This window comes from Dermacentor albipictus, chromosome 1 (assembly GCF_038994185.2).
Source record: "Dermacentor albipictus isolate Rhodes 1998 colony chromosome 1, USDA_Dalb.pri_finalv2, whole genome shotgun sequence".
NCBI lineage: Eukaryota > Metazoa > Arthropoda > Arachnida > Ixodida > Ixodidae > Dermacentor > Dermacentor albipictus.
In genome coordinates, this window is record NC_091821.1 from 258282280 (window position 1) to 258298850 (window position 16571).

Below are 16571 nucleotides of genomic sequence, written 5' to 3' on the forward strand. Positions count from 1 at the left end.
GTTGATGCAGGATTGTAGTACAGCGACGTATCGTTGTCAAAAGATACGAAATGCATTGAATCCTATATGCTTTCGCCAGCGATACGAAACTACTTCATCGCAAAAATTTCGTTATCGCAGGTTTCAACTGTATAGGTCGAACTGGACAGTGCATTAATGACCAAGCATGGGAGCATGAACTTTCATTTAAGAATGTGCATCTGCCTGCACATTGCATGGCTTGCAAATGTGAACCTCGGTTCTGCGAGATTAATACCCGTGTCACACGGGCGTTTGGAAGGCCTTCCAACCGATAGTCAGTTGACTCAAAGGTCAAGTTCGAGCTGCTACATGGGCGGTTTCGACGGCCGCCGAGTCAATAGTCTATCGAGTCAACGGAGCACCTTACAACTCTATCGAAATCTCGATGGCCTTTGAGCAACGGAAATGGAAACGGCGCGAACATGCCCTCTCATTCACAGTGTGCTCCAACTCACGGTTAGAAAGAACAAATCAAACCAAAATGCTCTAAAAATACTATATATGAGTGTTATCAATTATTCAATAAAGTATTTTTGCCACTTGATATGCGCGAACTACACACACTCTCGACAACAGCGACGTGCAGCGACGCAAACGTTGCCGCAGTTTCGCTACTCAACAACTTAAAAACTAAACATACATGTAAGACAATGTATAAACAATTGTTTTAATGTATAAACAAACATAAAAGACATTATAGTGCTTTTAAGTGGTTTTAATGCTGTTTAACTTTTTGTGACATGAAAACGAAAATAAAGACACGCAGCGCCCCACAATTTGGCGAGAAACGCCGGAACCACTCAACGGCCTTTCAAAAGTGCTGTGTAGCAGCGCGACAACTCCTTTGAGTCGATAGAGTTCTGGCGTTTCGAAGGCCGTCGACTGGAAGGCCTTCCAACTGTGCCCGTGTGACACGGGTATAAGATTCTTGGCAGAAGCAAACAAACTGCTGCACGCAAACTTTCGGAAGGCTTTCATATCAAGAAAAGAGACACGGATTACGTCAACGATACTTCTGTGTGTCTAGTATTTAGAAGCGACATGTGACATTTTTGTTTCCTTTCTTATTTACCATGATAAACTTGCATGATAAACGTGCATTTTATTGTATATTTTGTTCTGGTCTTCTAGGGGACTGATAAATGAGCGCCTGTGTTGCCCGGTTGCGTTCTTTGTGCCTCTTTTATTTGTGCTACAATAACATAACCAGATGTCAATAGCATACCTAATTTATAGCAATAAATTCTATGATTTGTACAACATAGGCAAATGCGTCGAATAAATGTGGTAAATTCTGTCTAATAAAACAAGAAGTTGTTCTAGCTCATCTTTACCAATAAAAAGTTAATTAGGCCCAAGCAGACGCTGTCAGAATACATTATGTCACGCTGAGCTGGTGCAGGAACTTGAAGGGAGGTGGGGTCTCCACCTATCTTTCCACCACTTTCGCAGTGAGAGTGGCTTTCTTGGTGTTGTTGAAGAGTATAATTTATTAACACAACTACTCACTTATCTTTTCGGTGTCCCTTTAACATAACACAAAGTGGTCTAAGAGAAGTCTTACCTCACGGGATGCAGAGCAAAGCAGTCCCAGGCTGGCTTCACTACTAGCTAGCGAGGAGTGGCTGCTGGTGAGGTCTGAAGCTGTACTCTCCTTGGGCGTCTTTTTCTTCTTGGAAGACCTTCGAGCCCAGGCAGCTCTTTCACCCAATTTGCTACCCACCAACTTCAGATCTGCATAGAGGCAAAGAAGTGAAGGCTGCCATGAACTGCCATGAAGTTGTTCCAATATATTGCCTCCAATTCTTCAATCAAATTGAGAATACATTATTGATTAGACTAACATACTGTAATCCCCTTATGTCCAATTTACAACTTACTGCTCTTTCATTTGTAGCTACTTTCACACATATTAATACAGTTATAGATTGTTATAAAAAAGTTCAGAAGTGCCATGAATTCATAGTCGGATACAACTTTAGAAAAAAAGGGGGCATTTACTCCTACGAGGCGGATGCACACGAGCATCCACCAATGGGTGCACACTCTGGACAAACGTCATGAGCCGGACGGCCGGTGACCCCGCCGACGGAGAAGATGGCCACCCCCACTTCGAACTGGGCGAAGTCGCATCAGCTGTGTGTTTCAGCCCCTCGTCAGAGTGAATTCCAGAACTCTTTGCGATGGTCTATCATGCCGGAAATATTACTGTGAGCTAACAATGCGGCCTTTGTGCCGCATGCGTTTATTCTGAGCCGTGATCCAGCAATGAAACATTGCGGCGAGCATCGCTGGCGCTGCACTACGCTTTGCCTGAAAACAGCATCCTGCAGCGACCACTACGAACACACATCCTGCGTGTTTGTTCCATGTTTTAGTTCGCTCCTGAGTGAAGTTACGACAAGAAAAGTTTTCCAAAGACTGGTGCCTACTGTTAGCAGCGGGTGTGTTCGTGTACTGTGTCGCTGCGTTTTTAGTTGGACGGTGTGAAGTGATGGAGCAAGACCATTCTCAGGAGAAATCAGAAAAGTGTGCGTGCATGAAACAAACCTACGAGTGTCTCAACATAAAATATTTGCAGAAGCCTTCAACACAAAGATTTTGTCACCGTCAATTTAGCATGAACGATCCTTGTCAGCAGTGAGATAGCCGAGCGTCTAGCTACAGTGTTCGAGCATTGTGTAGCACCGTCGATTGATTGCTGTTCACCAGTGCTCACTGTAGCATGCTGTAGAATGCATGCTGTGATACAGTCACGCATAAGGTGTGTTGCCAGCGCTCGATATTTTTTCCCACAACACAGCTCCATGCTGCTTTTCGATTCTCGTGATCTGTTCCAATTAAAAATTCCCAAGACAGTGTTAAGAGAACGGTAAAAAGAAAAAGAAAAAAACATACGAGAAGGTAGGCACAGCAGCTTGTGAACCCGCTCCCAATACCTGTACCAGCATCTGTTTATAAATGTATGTGTGCATGTTTTCTTGCGTTAAATATTTTATTTTTTACATTTGTTGATATTTGAGCTTTTCTTAGTTTTCACGTTTTTGTATGAAAATGTGCCTGCTTCCATGCGTGTTTACGCTTACTCTTATTTCTGTTCTTTTATTTTATATTAGCATTTGTTTTTGCTAATTTTCTTTCAGCAATGACTTTTTAACTTTTTCATTAACCCATCTCATTCAAAGCACTAACTCCTGTAAACTGCAGGGCTGGCCTCTTCCATCTCATTCAAGCCTTTCTCACCAGTCTACCTCGTCTTCTCAATCTGCCTTCTAGCTGTGTTTTCTGTCCTTGCTTCTTGTGTAGTTGCCGCAATGTGATTAACCAACTTACTCAAAACAAATTTTGATCACTTATGAAGACAAAAAGGTTTACAGATACATTTTCTTAAAAGTGTCATGTGGGTTGCAGAGTAACTTTGCCTCTTACCTTTGTTCATGTTTATGCATCAGTGCATGCGGCAGCCCGCCAGAAGTGCACATGAAAGGGAGCCATATTGTGAAACAGCACCTTGCTATATTGTTGCATTTTTCCCACTTCCAGTCTTAGTAAACAGACGGTTTCACTGCCCATCACATATGCTGGTACAAATTTTCAACACGAATAACATTGTGCAGTGCGGTGTCATTTCCTGTCTGACACTTTTATCGTCACAAAGACATTTTTCAGTGAATGGAGCCCAGCAAAGCAGTGCATAGAGCTTTTGCAACTTTCACCATTTATTACTTCACCAATGTCATTGTCTGAACCTGGCCGTCGCTATGCCGACGGCTTGTGAATTAAAAAATTGCCTCAATAAAACACATTCAACTTTACTCAGCACTTTTTAGTACAAACAATGCTAGCAGAGCTATTCAAGGTGAATAATTGTGCTTACATTCATGTTACTTGTCTAGCCAGGTAAACAAATACAACAATGGCTACGGCATGACTGCGATATGACGTGCAGACTGCAAACGGTGCCTTTCAAGTGTGCCCTCGACTACTGCTATTAATAGCTATCCAAATGAGTTTTCTAGGCCTCAGTTAGCTAATGATGTTTGATAATTGTTCTCTTATTTGCATTACTTGCCTGGGCCAGATAACCAAAATAAAAATTAAAACACATGAACATGCTTTTGCATGCAAGCTGCAAGCAGCGGCTGTCATTTTCGCGTTGATTACTGCCGTTTCACCAACAATGGCTACGGCCCGACTGCACTTTGATGTGCAGACTGCTAATGGTGCCTTTCAAGCATGCCCTTGGCTACTGCTATTAATAGCGACCCAAAGAAGTATTTTGGACCTCACTAAGCTAAAGATGTTTGATAATTGTTAAACCAAAGCAGAAAATACCTCAACATTCCCTAGCTGTCCCACTTGTACCAGTACAGTACCACTACAAGCAAAAGAGGGACTGCATTCCATTTCTGAATTCCCCTATTTTACAGCTAAGATATATACATGGCTCAGATGCGGGGTTTCATAGTGTCTGCGAGCAGAAATTATCATCAGCAATGGCTCGAGCATCATCAACCACTTTGTTGGCACCCCTCGGCGCAACCGTGCTCTAATGTCACTGCTCATGCGTTCGTCGTCACCTTCTTACACAGCTGGCTCCGTCGTGTAAAAAGCTATCATCATCAGCAATGGCTCTTTAGAGTGTGGCTGGCACCACTGCTCTATAGTTTCATTCCACCAGTACAATGGGCAGGCCGCGTGTTGTCAGAACTGCAAAAGAACAGCACGCGTACGAAGAGCAACGCGAGTGTGATCATCGATGGTGTGCGGACGCTAATGCGGCAGCTGACAAGCGTGCCCACAAGACAGCACGTGATATACTCGCGGACAACTTTTCTTGGCTATGAAGCGAAAGCTACGGAAACTAAGTGCGCCTCTTTCATCGCTGCTGGAAGTAGTCCCGCAGCTTTGCTCACGTTTTCTTATGTGAAAAATAGAAAACAGTTTTTTTTTTTTTTAACAGCCCTAATTTGAAACGATATGTAACATTCACCAATCAGGTATTTCTCGAGTTTTCGCACACCCGAAACCGTCACACGTTTTGCACATTCATCAAACGTAAAATGACACCCTTGTCTTCTGGTGAGTGTTTGTCGCTTGCTGTCCCGCCAATCAACTCCCCTGAGAGGCTGTTGACAAACTTCAGCAACAAAAGACAGTTGAAGCACACAAAAAAAATGCTTGCAGCGTCTGTGCAGAAACCAAGCAAACCCACCTGGAAATCGCAACATTGTGCATGTACAAACCAGTGAGCGAGCTGACTGCTGCACCGGCTCTACTGACACCAGCGTCGGTTGCGCATCCAAGTCCTAACCAACATCATACGGCTGCTTCGGAGCTACGACACAGGCTACGATGCTCACTCTTCAGAACTTGGTACATATCTGATGCGAATAAACATTGATTCATGCCGAGTTAATTGCATGTGCCTTCACTAAAGAAAAGAGGTTGCGAGAGGTTGGCGAAAAGAAAACCAGTGCCGAGCGCACCCGGACTACATTGCGTACAAATACAGTCATGTGCAGAAGCTCCACCCCCCTAGCTTTCACTTCATAGCCAAGAAAAGTTGTCCGCAAGTTTAGCGAGAACCAATGAAGCATATTGCGAGTCGGAGGAGGAGGAGGAACTTTATTATTGCAGAAACCATTGCGTGGTTTATTCCTGGGTGGTTCCCTCTGACAAGGCTCCACTGGCGATCACGGCTCGCCGGGCCTGGTCGAGGGTCGCCAGTTGGCTTCCCAGGTCCAGTTTGGAGAGTCTCGCCTCCCAAGACCACGTAGTGCGTGTGTGCGTTGCGACTCGTGGCAAAATTGCGTCGGCCGGACGGTCGGTGCATTCATGTGTTATGTGTGCGAGTGTTGCTGTGTGGCAGCTACACCAGGGACATGTCTGGGACGTATATTTGCCTGGGGAGATTGCATGTAGACGAGACAAGCGTGGGTATGTGTTCATTTGCAGGCGGCACCAGTCCCTTGCCTGGAGTCGGAGAATGGCGCGAAGAGCCTTTGGCATCAAGGGGTCAACGTGGATGACTTCAAGGGAGCGAACGCGAAGTTCCAAAGAGACTTCCTTGATCTGTCATTTCAGCTCTAACTGCAATGCCTGCGACAGACTACGGTTCGATAATCACCGTCATCGTAATGGGGAAGCTGCTTTTGCAGAGGTATGAGCCATTCATTTTCATACGTGACGGACACATTTAACAACAGAGGTGATACGCGAATGTGTATGCGTACCAATACTGTGACGATGACTACAGATGAGGACAACAATTATGTTTGCATCTTGCTCAAAATTCGGTGTCACCTCTGTGTCATGCGCTAAACAGCTTTGCTGGTCATCCACCTTCACAACATGGAATGGCTCATGCATTTTATCAAACCATTTCATTATGATCAAGTTTAACTGTAGAACCACAACAAAGCAAACTAGGGCCAGAGGAGTTATATTATGTAAAGTGCTGAAAGACATTAAAATAGAAGTAAACTTAAAATAAACAGATAGGAACTACATCAGTTGACGTAACAAGTAAAGGATCTCCACTACAGCACCAAATATTTCAGATGCTTGAATGAGAACACGGGAATCTTGGGGGCTACATTTTTGTTAGTTAGAACCACATGAAGTCAACAGACGAAACCACAGACAGCATGAAGAAAAATTAACTGTTCTTTGTAACTGAAATGTAGAAATAATAATAAGGAAAAGGGAAATCAGGCGAACAAAAAAACAAGATGCAGCAGGTAAGAGTCTATGACATCTATGACAATGTATGCGGTGCTTTACCATTGAGCTACACTGGCAGCCATCTCCCCGTCCACTTTCTTGGGTATTTCTGTATGTGTACACTAAGATATAGCCCTGGGAGCTGCTTATCCCATACCACAGAAACACAACAGTGTTGGCAACATGTTCTGCAGCATCTGATGTGAGGGGCGTAACCATGACCATCCCCACACTATTCTTTATCTTCTAGAACAAGAACACTCTGAACAACACAAAAATAAACTACATAGCCTAATCACCACCAGCTACACCACAAAGCATGAGGCCACGAGGCAGAACAATAAGTTAGCCAGACACCGTAAGACCACTATAGGACCAATGTCTGTAACATAACTTACAGCAAATATGAACTTTATGACTTCTTCCAAATGACCAGTGCATAATATATGAATAATTTTTGGTAAGAAACCATTATGACTGAAAAAACTATCACAAGACCAACTCACTTTTGTGCCATGGCAAGAACGACCTGCGACGCTTGTCCTCCTTGTGAAGCTTCCAAGCTTCCTTCTCAGCTTCAGGAAAGACAGGTTTTCCCTGTACCTCGCGCAGCATGCACTGTTTGAATAGTTCCGACTTGAGAAAACGTTGGTAGCAGTCAAACTTCATCAGGTTGAAGATCTGCTTCTGCGCTGGCACAAAGAGGTCTGGTGCTGCCTCTTCTAGACCTTCCTGCACGGAGAGCTGTGCCCGGCTGTCCACATTGACGGGTTCAGGTGCACCGGGGCCCAAGTGCTTTTGGTAGATGGCAGTGGCAGCCACCTTGCGCTGTAAATAAAATAAACAGCCACACATTAGTTGAATGAGTGCTCAGGGCACTCAGAAACCCTTGTATGGAAGTAAGATTTTGCTGATATGCAGTCACAGGGATCATTAAGAGGTGGGTGTAACAGCAACTTGATCAAAACACACCTGAAAGAGCTTGTAATAAGACGCGCTTGGCTGCATTACAACTGAAACTTACAAATTAGAAATGTAAAGGGACACTAAAAGCAAATATGTCAACTTGGACTGTTAAAAAAATTGGAAGACGCTAAGCTTCGCCATCAAGAGTGGAACGCAACAGCGTTCCCGTCGACCCGCTAAGGTATGTTAGCGATCACTTACGAGGCGCCCCGCATCGGACGTGGTGAGCGTCGAGCAACTCATATTTGGCGCGGCAACGATACGTGCGCCTGAGCAAGCGGAACGAACCTAAGAACTTGGTGTCTCGGAGGCGGAAACGATGCACTCCAGCCAAACGTCGTGATCGGCATGGGCAGAGAGATAGACAGTGATCTAAAGAAAGGAGGACGCGTGATTGTGCAACCCGTGAGGGAGCAAGGTGAAGCGTCATCAGGGGAGAGGGAGTCCGGGCCGCGACGCGCCTCGCACTGGTCCCCGCACAGCCCCAATGCGCGCGTGGCGCGCCACCTGTCGGGGCAGCGCCGTACATTGAGAGGAGGGGGTCTTCTGTGTTTGCCACAAGATGGCTCTGCGTGTGCGGAAAGCGCAGATTAAATGTAGCGGAAACGCACTTCACTACTCGTGTAACTGCGACTTCTGTAAGTTACATGTTCATAATTACCGATATACACTGCAGTGTAACTTTCTACGGCTCGTTTCTAAGGCAACACCGCATTCACTAGAGGCGCTTTTGTACCGCTCTGAAGCATCGAACTCGTGGCTGAGTGGTAACGTCTCCGTCTCACACTCTGGAGACCCTGGTTCGATTCCCACCCAGCCCATCTTGCAAGTTGTTTTTTATTCATGAAGTGCCTGCCCAGATTTATCGCTCACGACCAACGCCGACGACACCGGCTTTCCTGCGACACGAGCTCCTTAACGCTGTCACGTTAATACCATTCAAGAAACCCCGTAGAACATTTCCTGTGTCAAGAAAATGCTTCATATCAGAGAAGATTGTGTCTGAAGAGTCTGAATTTCCCTGGTGTAATTCAAATCACCACCACGAGCTAGGAGGTGTGATGATGCTCACACGACCATCGCCATTTACTGCTGCTGCAGGTTAGTAAAATGGCTTCTGACAGCCAGCACGTTTTTTTTGCGTAACAAGCGACAATACGGCCAGAAACCAAGTGAAGACACAGTCAACAGCATTAGATATCACATGTATGTGGCATTTTCTGCCGCTTGCAAAAATTTCACTTGATGCCTGCAAATTCGCCTGTTACAGCATGTTTGCATGACATTACAGCAACCAGTGTGCCAGTGCGAATTTGCTCTTACTGCTTGCTCTCCTTTGCGACAGCAAGAAAAAATATGGTAAAATGAGCCTTCGTCTCATCTCACACAGAGTACAAAGTATCCAAGACCTCGTGAGAGCCCGCAATCTTGGAGGCCATGGAGTTACGAAAGTGTTTTGATTTCTAGCTATCAGATGGCGCCATGGCATTTAGTGCTGGCAGCATGGAATGCATTGTTACTGTCAATGACAGTATATTACAACTTAGTACCCTATGGTTAAAACGATGGCCCCACAGCAGGTTTGAAATTTTTTTAAGGCCGTGTGATTGTATTTATTCAGAAAACAATGAGTTTGCCACTAGTTTTTTTTGTGATGTCGTGCCCATGTGTATACCCACACCAAGAGACCACTACAAGGTTCATCTGTTGTGTTGCTGTCGCTTGAATAACGCATGCATGCGGCTGATTATTAAGCGTACACTTCGCGAGACATCAAAACAAGCACAGCACTACACAACACAGAGAGAGAGGGAAATAGGCTTATTCAAAACAAAAAAGCCAATGCAGGGAGCTGGGGCTCCCACTCCGAGGAGGGGCCCTCAGTCCAAGGCTCTGCAGCCTTGGCCATCTCCCGGACCCGCCGCACCAGCTCGTGCTGGCTGTGATGTGTGCTCCCCACAGTGAGGGCAGTGGCAGAATAAAGCGCAGGGTACATGAAATGTAGTTTACCAAGGTGCGGGTACCTGTTAGTCTGCAGCTGGTGCCAGGCCAAGGCACCTTTTCTCGCGAGTATATCATGCGCCAGGGGATACGCACGTCTACCTAGTCTGTAGTGTTGTATCGCATGGTATCATAGCGGGAACGGGTCCCAGTTGAGCACCTTGGGTTGCAGTGCCCAGATGGTGTGCGCTAGGGCCGTGGTGTGAACATGCTTGTTACTGCCGAGAGACTCTTATCGTGTCCCGGAGTCCAGATCACGTCTATCATGAATGGGAGCTCTCGCGTCACGAGTAGTTGATGCGCGTGTGCAGATGCGTGTCCCCTCACGAAGTTCCCACACATCGATTGGGAGTCGGAGATTACCGTTACGTGTTGAATTCACAACACAGAGACTATGGCCAGGACAATGGCCATCTCCTGCACTTTAAGGACGTGTCTGGTGCACACGATTAGGGCCGATCGCTCCTCGAGGTTCGAGTCGACTGCGCTGACCGCCGCGGTGTTTCTTGCCAAGTAAGGGGAGGCGTCTTTATACAATGCTGATTTGTCGTGCTCGTATCTTCACTGGAAAGCCTGTGCTCATAACTGACGATGAGCTCTTTGTGTTCGGATGCATGTTGTGCGGCATGGGAGCCACGCGTATCTGTATGTGTGTTAGCAGTGCAAGCATTGTTTCATGTCCCTGTTCACGTGTGGGGTATCCTGCGCATGTTGGGATGGTTCTGCCAGCAGGGGGCCAATCTCTTTTGCTGAGTGATGAGATGTGGTTCCACTACCTCCTGGGTGATGCTGCACATGCATGGTGCCATGAGCTCGCTCTTCGACATGCCGGGTGGGTCGACATGCCAGGTGGGACCCCCAGCGCTTGCTAGTACACTCGTGCTAGTCTGTCGCAGTCTCGTCTCATCTCGTCAGGGGAAACCATGGCCCCGAGAAGCCCATGTGGCTGATCACCAGAACCTGTACCAGCGCCATCACATCTGCCTCCTTGAGTTTGTGGTGTTAGGATGTGACGCGGCCAATAATTTGTGAGACTTACGAGACTGCTTTCTGTAGATGCTGAATGGCATGGGCTCCCCCGCCGTTTTCCTGGAGGTGGAGGCCCAGTATCTTTAGTGTCTTCACTGACGGGATTTCCACGCCGTTTAGATGTAGCTTGATCGTCGGTTGCTGGGTTCACGGTTTGTGCATGCACAGCAATGGGAGCTCTCGAATTTCTTTGGTGAGCATTGCAGACCGCAGTTTCACGCACACTCGCAGACATCTGAGGCCAAGCGACCCTCTGGTGGTTCAAGACATGATGTCAGCCGCGTATATTGTGCGTTGCATTCCCTCTACATTACTGAGCCTTACTGGAAGTTTCATCATGGCTATGTTAAATAGGGTCGAGGTCAACACCACAACCTGCGGCAGCCCCTGCTGGGCGTAGACAGGATGTCCGACCTGATGGTGTCAATGTCTGTTGTGGTCGTCCTGTCCTTCAAGAAAGCTTTGACATGGCTGTACGTTTTCCTGCTGCAGTAAGTGGTGCTTAGGTTTTCCAGGATCGCCGAATGATGTACGTGATAAAAGAAACTACCAAAACACAAAAGTGCCAGGAGGGCAAGGTTGAGTGAAAACAGAACCTTTAGACCACCCACCGCGTCATTGTCAAGGGTAACAAGACATGGACTGTAGTGTATCTGCTTACAGCATATTTTTCAATTAGTTCTTTTTTTGAAAAATCGAATGCAACTGGACATGTAGCATTTTCTTCAGTCTTATAATGCAATGCAATGGTATTCTCATTATCAGTGGTTGAGTACTAGTGACAGAATTACAATGAGGACTTGCTATGTCATCGGGCTAGTAAAAGAATCTCCCAGTAGTCTCAAATTATGTTTTACATTTACCTCAACTTCTCACTCATTAAAGCTCTGTTCTTGATAATATTGATGCCTTAGACATTCTTCAGTATTAATCTGTCACTTTAGTTTGATTTAACACTTGCCTTTAGTGTCCCTTAAAAATAACATAGACTGTGGTGCATCTGCTTACAGCATATATTGCATATGCGAAAAAGGCAAGCAGAACAAAATGAGCATATTTACACGTTGGAGCTGGTCACGTACTTCAAGCAGTAGGTCACCGCTAGCCATTTTAGTGATCTTGTTCCAGGACCAAGAACATCGGTGAGAACTTTCGCAACAGTGAAAGGGTTCTTACTGTCTTATCAGGGCACTGACTATGTATGACGTGGTAGCACGGGAAGGATTCCTTGCGTTGGGCGAAGAATTGAAAAGTTTCTTCGGCGTGCCCTCTTTTCGAAAGAGGGCGATCAGGAAGTCGGGGAAAGGTGCTTAAAGCCATCAATAACTTATTACATTTCGGGAGCTATGCCAGCCACCCACCACCGAGCCCAACAAGGGGACACTGCGAGACCCGAAGGAAACGCAGACGCCAGCTCTACATAGCTACTATAACCCAATATAATAGATTCAAGGTTGGATGAACTACACCAGGTTAACCCTTTTTTATCTACTACCCACTTGTATTCTTGGTAGCCAGTTGCATGCTCTCGCTAAAACACTTCTTGGCCAAATCTTGAGTCCTTTTATAAACTAGCAATAAAAATAGGCACAGCAGTGAAGTAAAATGAGCAGAGGCAGTGAAATTGTGGGTTAATTAATATTCATATGCTGCATACTGCAAACGTCAGCATGACTTAGAGTTTCCAAGACAGAAAAATGCATGTGTCACTTCACTGTCAATATAAGAGGATGAAATATTCACTTATAATTAAAAGAAATTAGATGATTATCAAATTTGACTTTCTTGAATTCGCCATCCCACTGATGACTGTTTGAATGTGATTATACCATAATTTTACGATACTGGTTGCCATTTCCCTACGAACATCTTTTCACAATAAAAATTTTTAGTAGCACCATCTATAAAACATGGCCAATGAACTAGTTGTATTACAAGTATAGTTCTTTGGTTACATTTCATAGATGACATTCACGCACATGTTTCTGCTAAACTGCACATTTTATTTATTTTGCACGCTTAAACTGGTAACCACTTTTTGTATAGTATCCACACATATTGAAGTGAAAATGTCTCTATCGGTAAAACTAACTGCAATAGTTCTACATGTGCAACTCGCCATAATCACTCGGTTTTCTTTACTGCCTGCTCTGTATGGCTAGTGCAGTGATGGAAGTGGCGCTTGGTCTTTTGGAACAGCTTCCAGAGCAGGAAAAGTTGCGTCTGAAGCAAGAAAAGAATGCTTTGGACCACTAACTTACTCCTCTGGTGCAAAAAGGAAGCTCTGTATAAGTTAGGACTTTCTGAAACAATGCATTCAATATGTATTATCGGGGTGTCTACCAAGTTGACATTTCCAAATTCCCTGAGTTTTCCAGGTTTTCCCTGAGTGCCTTTGCGAAATTCCCTGAGTGATGCAGAACTATGTTTATGTCAAGACGGGCTGGAACCATATCGCCCGATGCTCTCACTCTTTCGTAAGCATAAGAAATTTTTTTTTAAAAGAACCGACTTAATCCAATTTGAATACTAAGGAGTAGTGTTTATGTTATTCAAAAAAAGAAAGAATAGAAGGGAGGGGTTAGTAAAATGCACAGCAAATAAAATGTCTTCGAAAGAAATTGCAAATCGAGTCAGACATTCTCAAATACAAATAAAAAGGAGATGCATACAGAAGCAGATATTTTCGAATATGAGCTACTTATACCAACTGATAGCAAGCTCAGTGGTATGAGGCCCGAATTTTGTCACAATTGAGTCTCTCTCAACAGCTCGTATGTCAACCTCAACTATCCTGACATACAGCCCGCGCACGACGCCTCAGTGTTGTGTTTCACTGCTTTAAAGAGTTTATTTTGGTTTGTATGAGGGACACCTGCATCTCGGCATCAGCCAAGAGTGTTTTTTTGCTCAGGCTCCTTCAAAGAAGCACTCGCATACTTCATTCCCCGTTCATTCCTCAATGCGTTGGTCCTTTCTGTTCTCATGCTACTTCTGTCGCGCGTTCGCACTACGGACCATTTGAAGCATACTCTTGGTCAGTTTATAGCCAACGTCCAATTTTTTGGACCCCCTAGGGGCCGCGAAAACTTCCGAAAGTCAGGCAGTCCGAAAAAATAAATGCACGTCTTTTACTGCTCTTAAGGGCTCAAATCGACACAGGCACGTCTGGAAAAGCTCTGAATGCCTGTCAGTACACTTATTAGGCATAGCGGGGCTCCTACTGTGACAGGAGAGGGCGGGTGCATGCGTGTAAAATTAAGAATACATACTGTGTCCCGTGACAATTGCCCCTTCCTACGCTTGTTAAGCTTCACCGCAATGCCTTTGCTAATGCTTCACCGCGTCACACAACTATACTTAGACAAAACTAACTTTCAGGAACCAGCATTATGGAATGCATCGTGCTTTCCGAGCTTCGAAGCCAAAGTTATTGCTGACAGCGGAGAAATGAAGAAACACGGCACCGAACGTCGAAGCAGCTAGGCGTAGCGTTGCCGCAGTGGTGGCTATGGCTGCCAGCGGATCTGCGTGCGATAGCGCTGGTTCGAGGCGGCGAGGTAATCAAAATGGCAGCGGTGGTGGCTTTAATTAATGCCGTTTCGGACCTGCGGTCATGCAGATCGTCCGGAAAATCGGACGCCAAAGAGTTCTTGCGTCCGAAATTTCAGACGTTCTGATACATTGACTCTATGGGGTACATGGTGGTGCCGCGAAGCCGTCCAAATTATCGGGAATCCGGAAAGTCGGTCGTTGACTCTACACTGGCAACTCCTCCAGCCGATGACAGGGAGTCAATGACGATTCCTGTCTGTTACTCGAGCCAGCATTACCGCGAGTTTCGACCCTTTCAATAAAATTACAGCTAATTTTCCCTGATGGAGGCACAAATTCCCTGAGTTTTCCCTGAGTTTTTCCAGACTACTAAAAATCCCTGAGAATTCCCGGTTTTCCCGGTTGGTAGACACCCTGATTATACTAAGATGCAAGTATTTTTTGTTCGACTTGCTGTTCCATTTTATCGTTGTTATATAAGAAGATGAAGATAAGCGCAAACTTAATCCTAATGCACAGTTAATTCTGCATTTCAATAAAGGATCTATAAATTATTTTCATCTCAAGGAATTGAGTCACCTGTAGTGTAGATAGCCTATCAGATGTTCACGCACGCAGGCAGCATGGTCACAGCTACGTAAATTGTACTATGTCATCAACACGGCTATATGTGTTAATCAATTTCCACACTTGGAATGAAATGTACAGTTGGTACAGAGTTGGTGTGATCGGGCGGCCACAGCCAACAGCTAAGATTACACGGGCCTATACACAATTGGCATCGCAGGTCCCATATCACCCAACCCAAACTATCCCTGCTATCGCCACTCATGGTGACATAGAAATCTGCTACAGCTTGTTTTTCCCATGAAGTAGTACTTAAAAACACAACATTAGATCAAATTTGCAATTGTTTTGTAAAGCAGCGCCTGGTACTAAACCACTGGCGTGATCACCAGCAATGATCCGACCGCATTTCGTCTTGCAGATGGAAAGCAAACATCGATCAGCAAGGCAGCTCGGGTGGCTTGCAAGTGCTACATTCCGTTTGCTATTCGCACCAACAAAACTGAGAAAACTAGTTCATGTAGTCCATGTTAAATGTGTTATCAAAAATAAGCACACTTAGACAAGTTGTGGCCAGATCGCATGTGCCGTCAGTCGTTATTATTGTGGCGGTCAGCGAGATAGGTCTACCGTCTCATTCAGACGTATTTCGATGGGGGCGAAATGCAAGGAGTGCACGTCAAAGAAGCCCAGGTAGTCAAAATTAATATGGAGTTCCACACTACCGCATGCCTCATAATGAGATCGTGGCTTTGACACCTCCCCCCTGTCCCCTACCCCCAGAATAAAAAAAAAAGAGAAGCACAAGCAGGAATGGCGAATGTGGGCGGAACCTACGCGCTGGCACTATAAGGCCTAGAATAGTACTACAGAATACATTGACGGTGCCTACCATTTGCAAGCATGGTTAGGTCTATTTGCTGCGGCTATGATGGAAAGTGTGCAAGGGTGAGTCACGAAGAAGGGTGGTTTGATGCGCAGCGCTTTCTCGTACGCACAAAATATGTATTCCAAATTTGGAGCACGTGCGGGTCGGTGCAGGCTTGGCACAATACCTGCCATAAACGACAATTTTACGTAGCATGTAGCAGGATTTCCTTCACGGCGCAGTTTGGTGCAAATGGCACAGCACTTCCATCCCGGCTGGTGCTGTTTGTCAGTTGGCACTGACTGTTCCCAACACTGCAAGGAAGCTAAATCAATAGCCATTTAAAGTGCACATACATCTAATGGCACAAAATCCGGCTCGGATGCTCAAGAAACATTGCAACAAATAGGTGGGTTTATCAAACCTTTGCAGTCGCGTATCAGACCCTTTCAGGCAGACAAAAATATTAGTCCTGGTAAGATATCAGGAAGTGCCAGCTTTTTGGGAACTAAATTCAACTAATAAGCGCACTTCACAATGAAATGTCTCTAGATGAAAGCAGCACTTTTCCAACGGCACTTGAACTGATTTCCAGGCAATATGTGGAGCGATGCGCTCACAGGATGCAGACTTCTTTTCGGTGTGCGTCGAAAACATGCACCCAAAAATACGCCATTGCCGCCTTTTACTGCCGTCAGTGAGTAAAATGTGCCTGACAGACGGCACTGCATTTTTTTTTGCAAAAGACAAACGCCATCAAGGAACTGAGCCATGGCAGTGTTGGATTCTCCACTGTGGCTGCTTTCAGTCAAGTGGCATGGGCCGTTCAGGCATCCTG

General features: G+C 45.5%; 1 protein-coding gene across 2 annotated transcripts in view; it reads right to left on the bottom strand.

The window, feature by feature from the left end:
* Nucleotides 1–16571, bottom strand: part of loco (locomotion defects) — a 104247-nt gene that overhangs the window by 39761 nt on the left and 47915 nt on the right. For both annotated transcript variants that reach the window (XM_070531225.1, XM_070531226.1), the window contains exons 8-9: nt 7254–7575; nt 1586–1755 (exon numbers count right to left, since the gene is read on the bottom strand). In XM_070531225.1, the coding sequence (XP_070387326.1) occupies nt 1586–1755; nt 7254–7575 (492 nt within the window). The remainder of the gene's footprint in view (nt 1–1585; nt 1756–7253; nt 7576–16571) is intronic.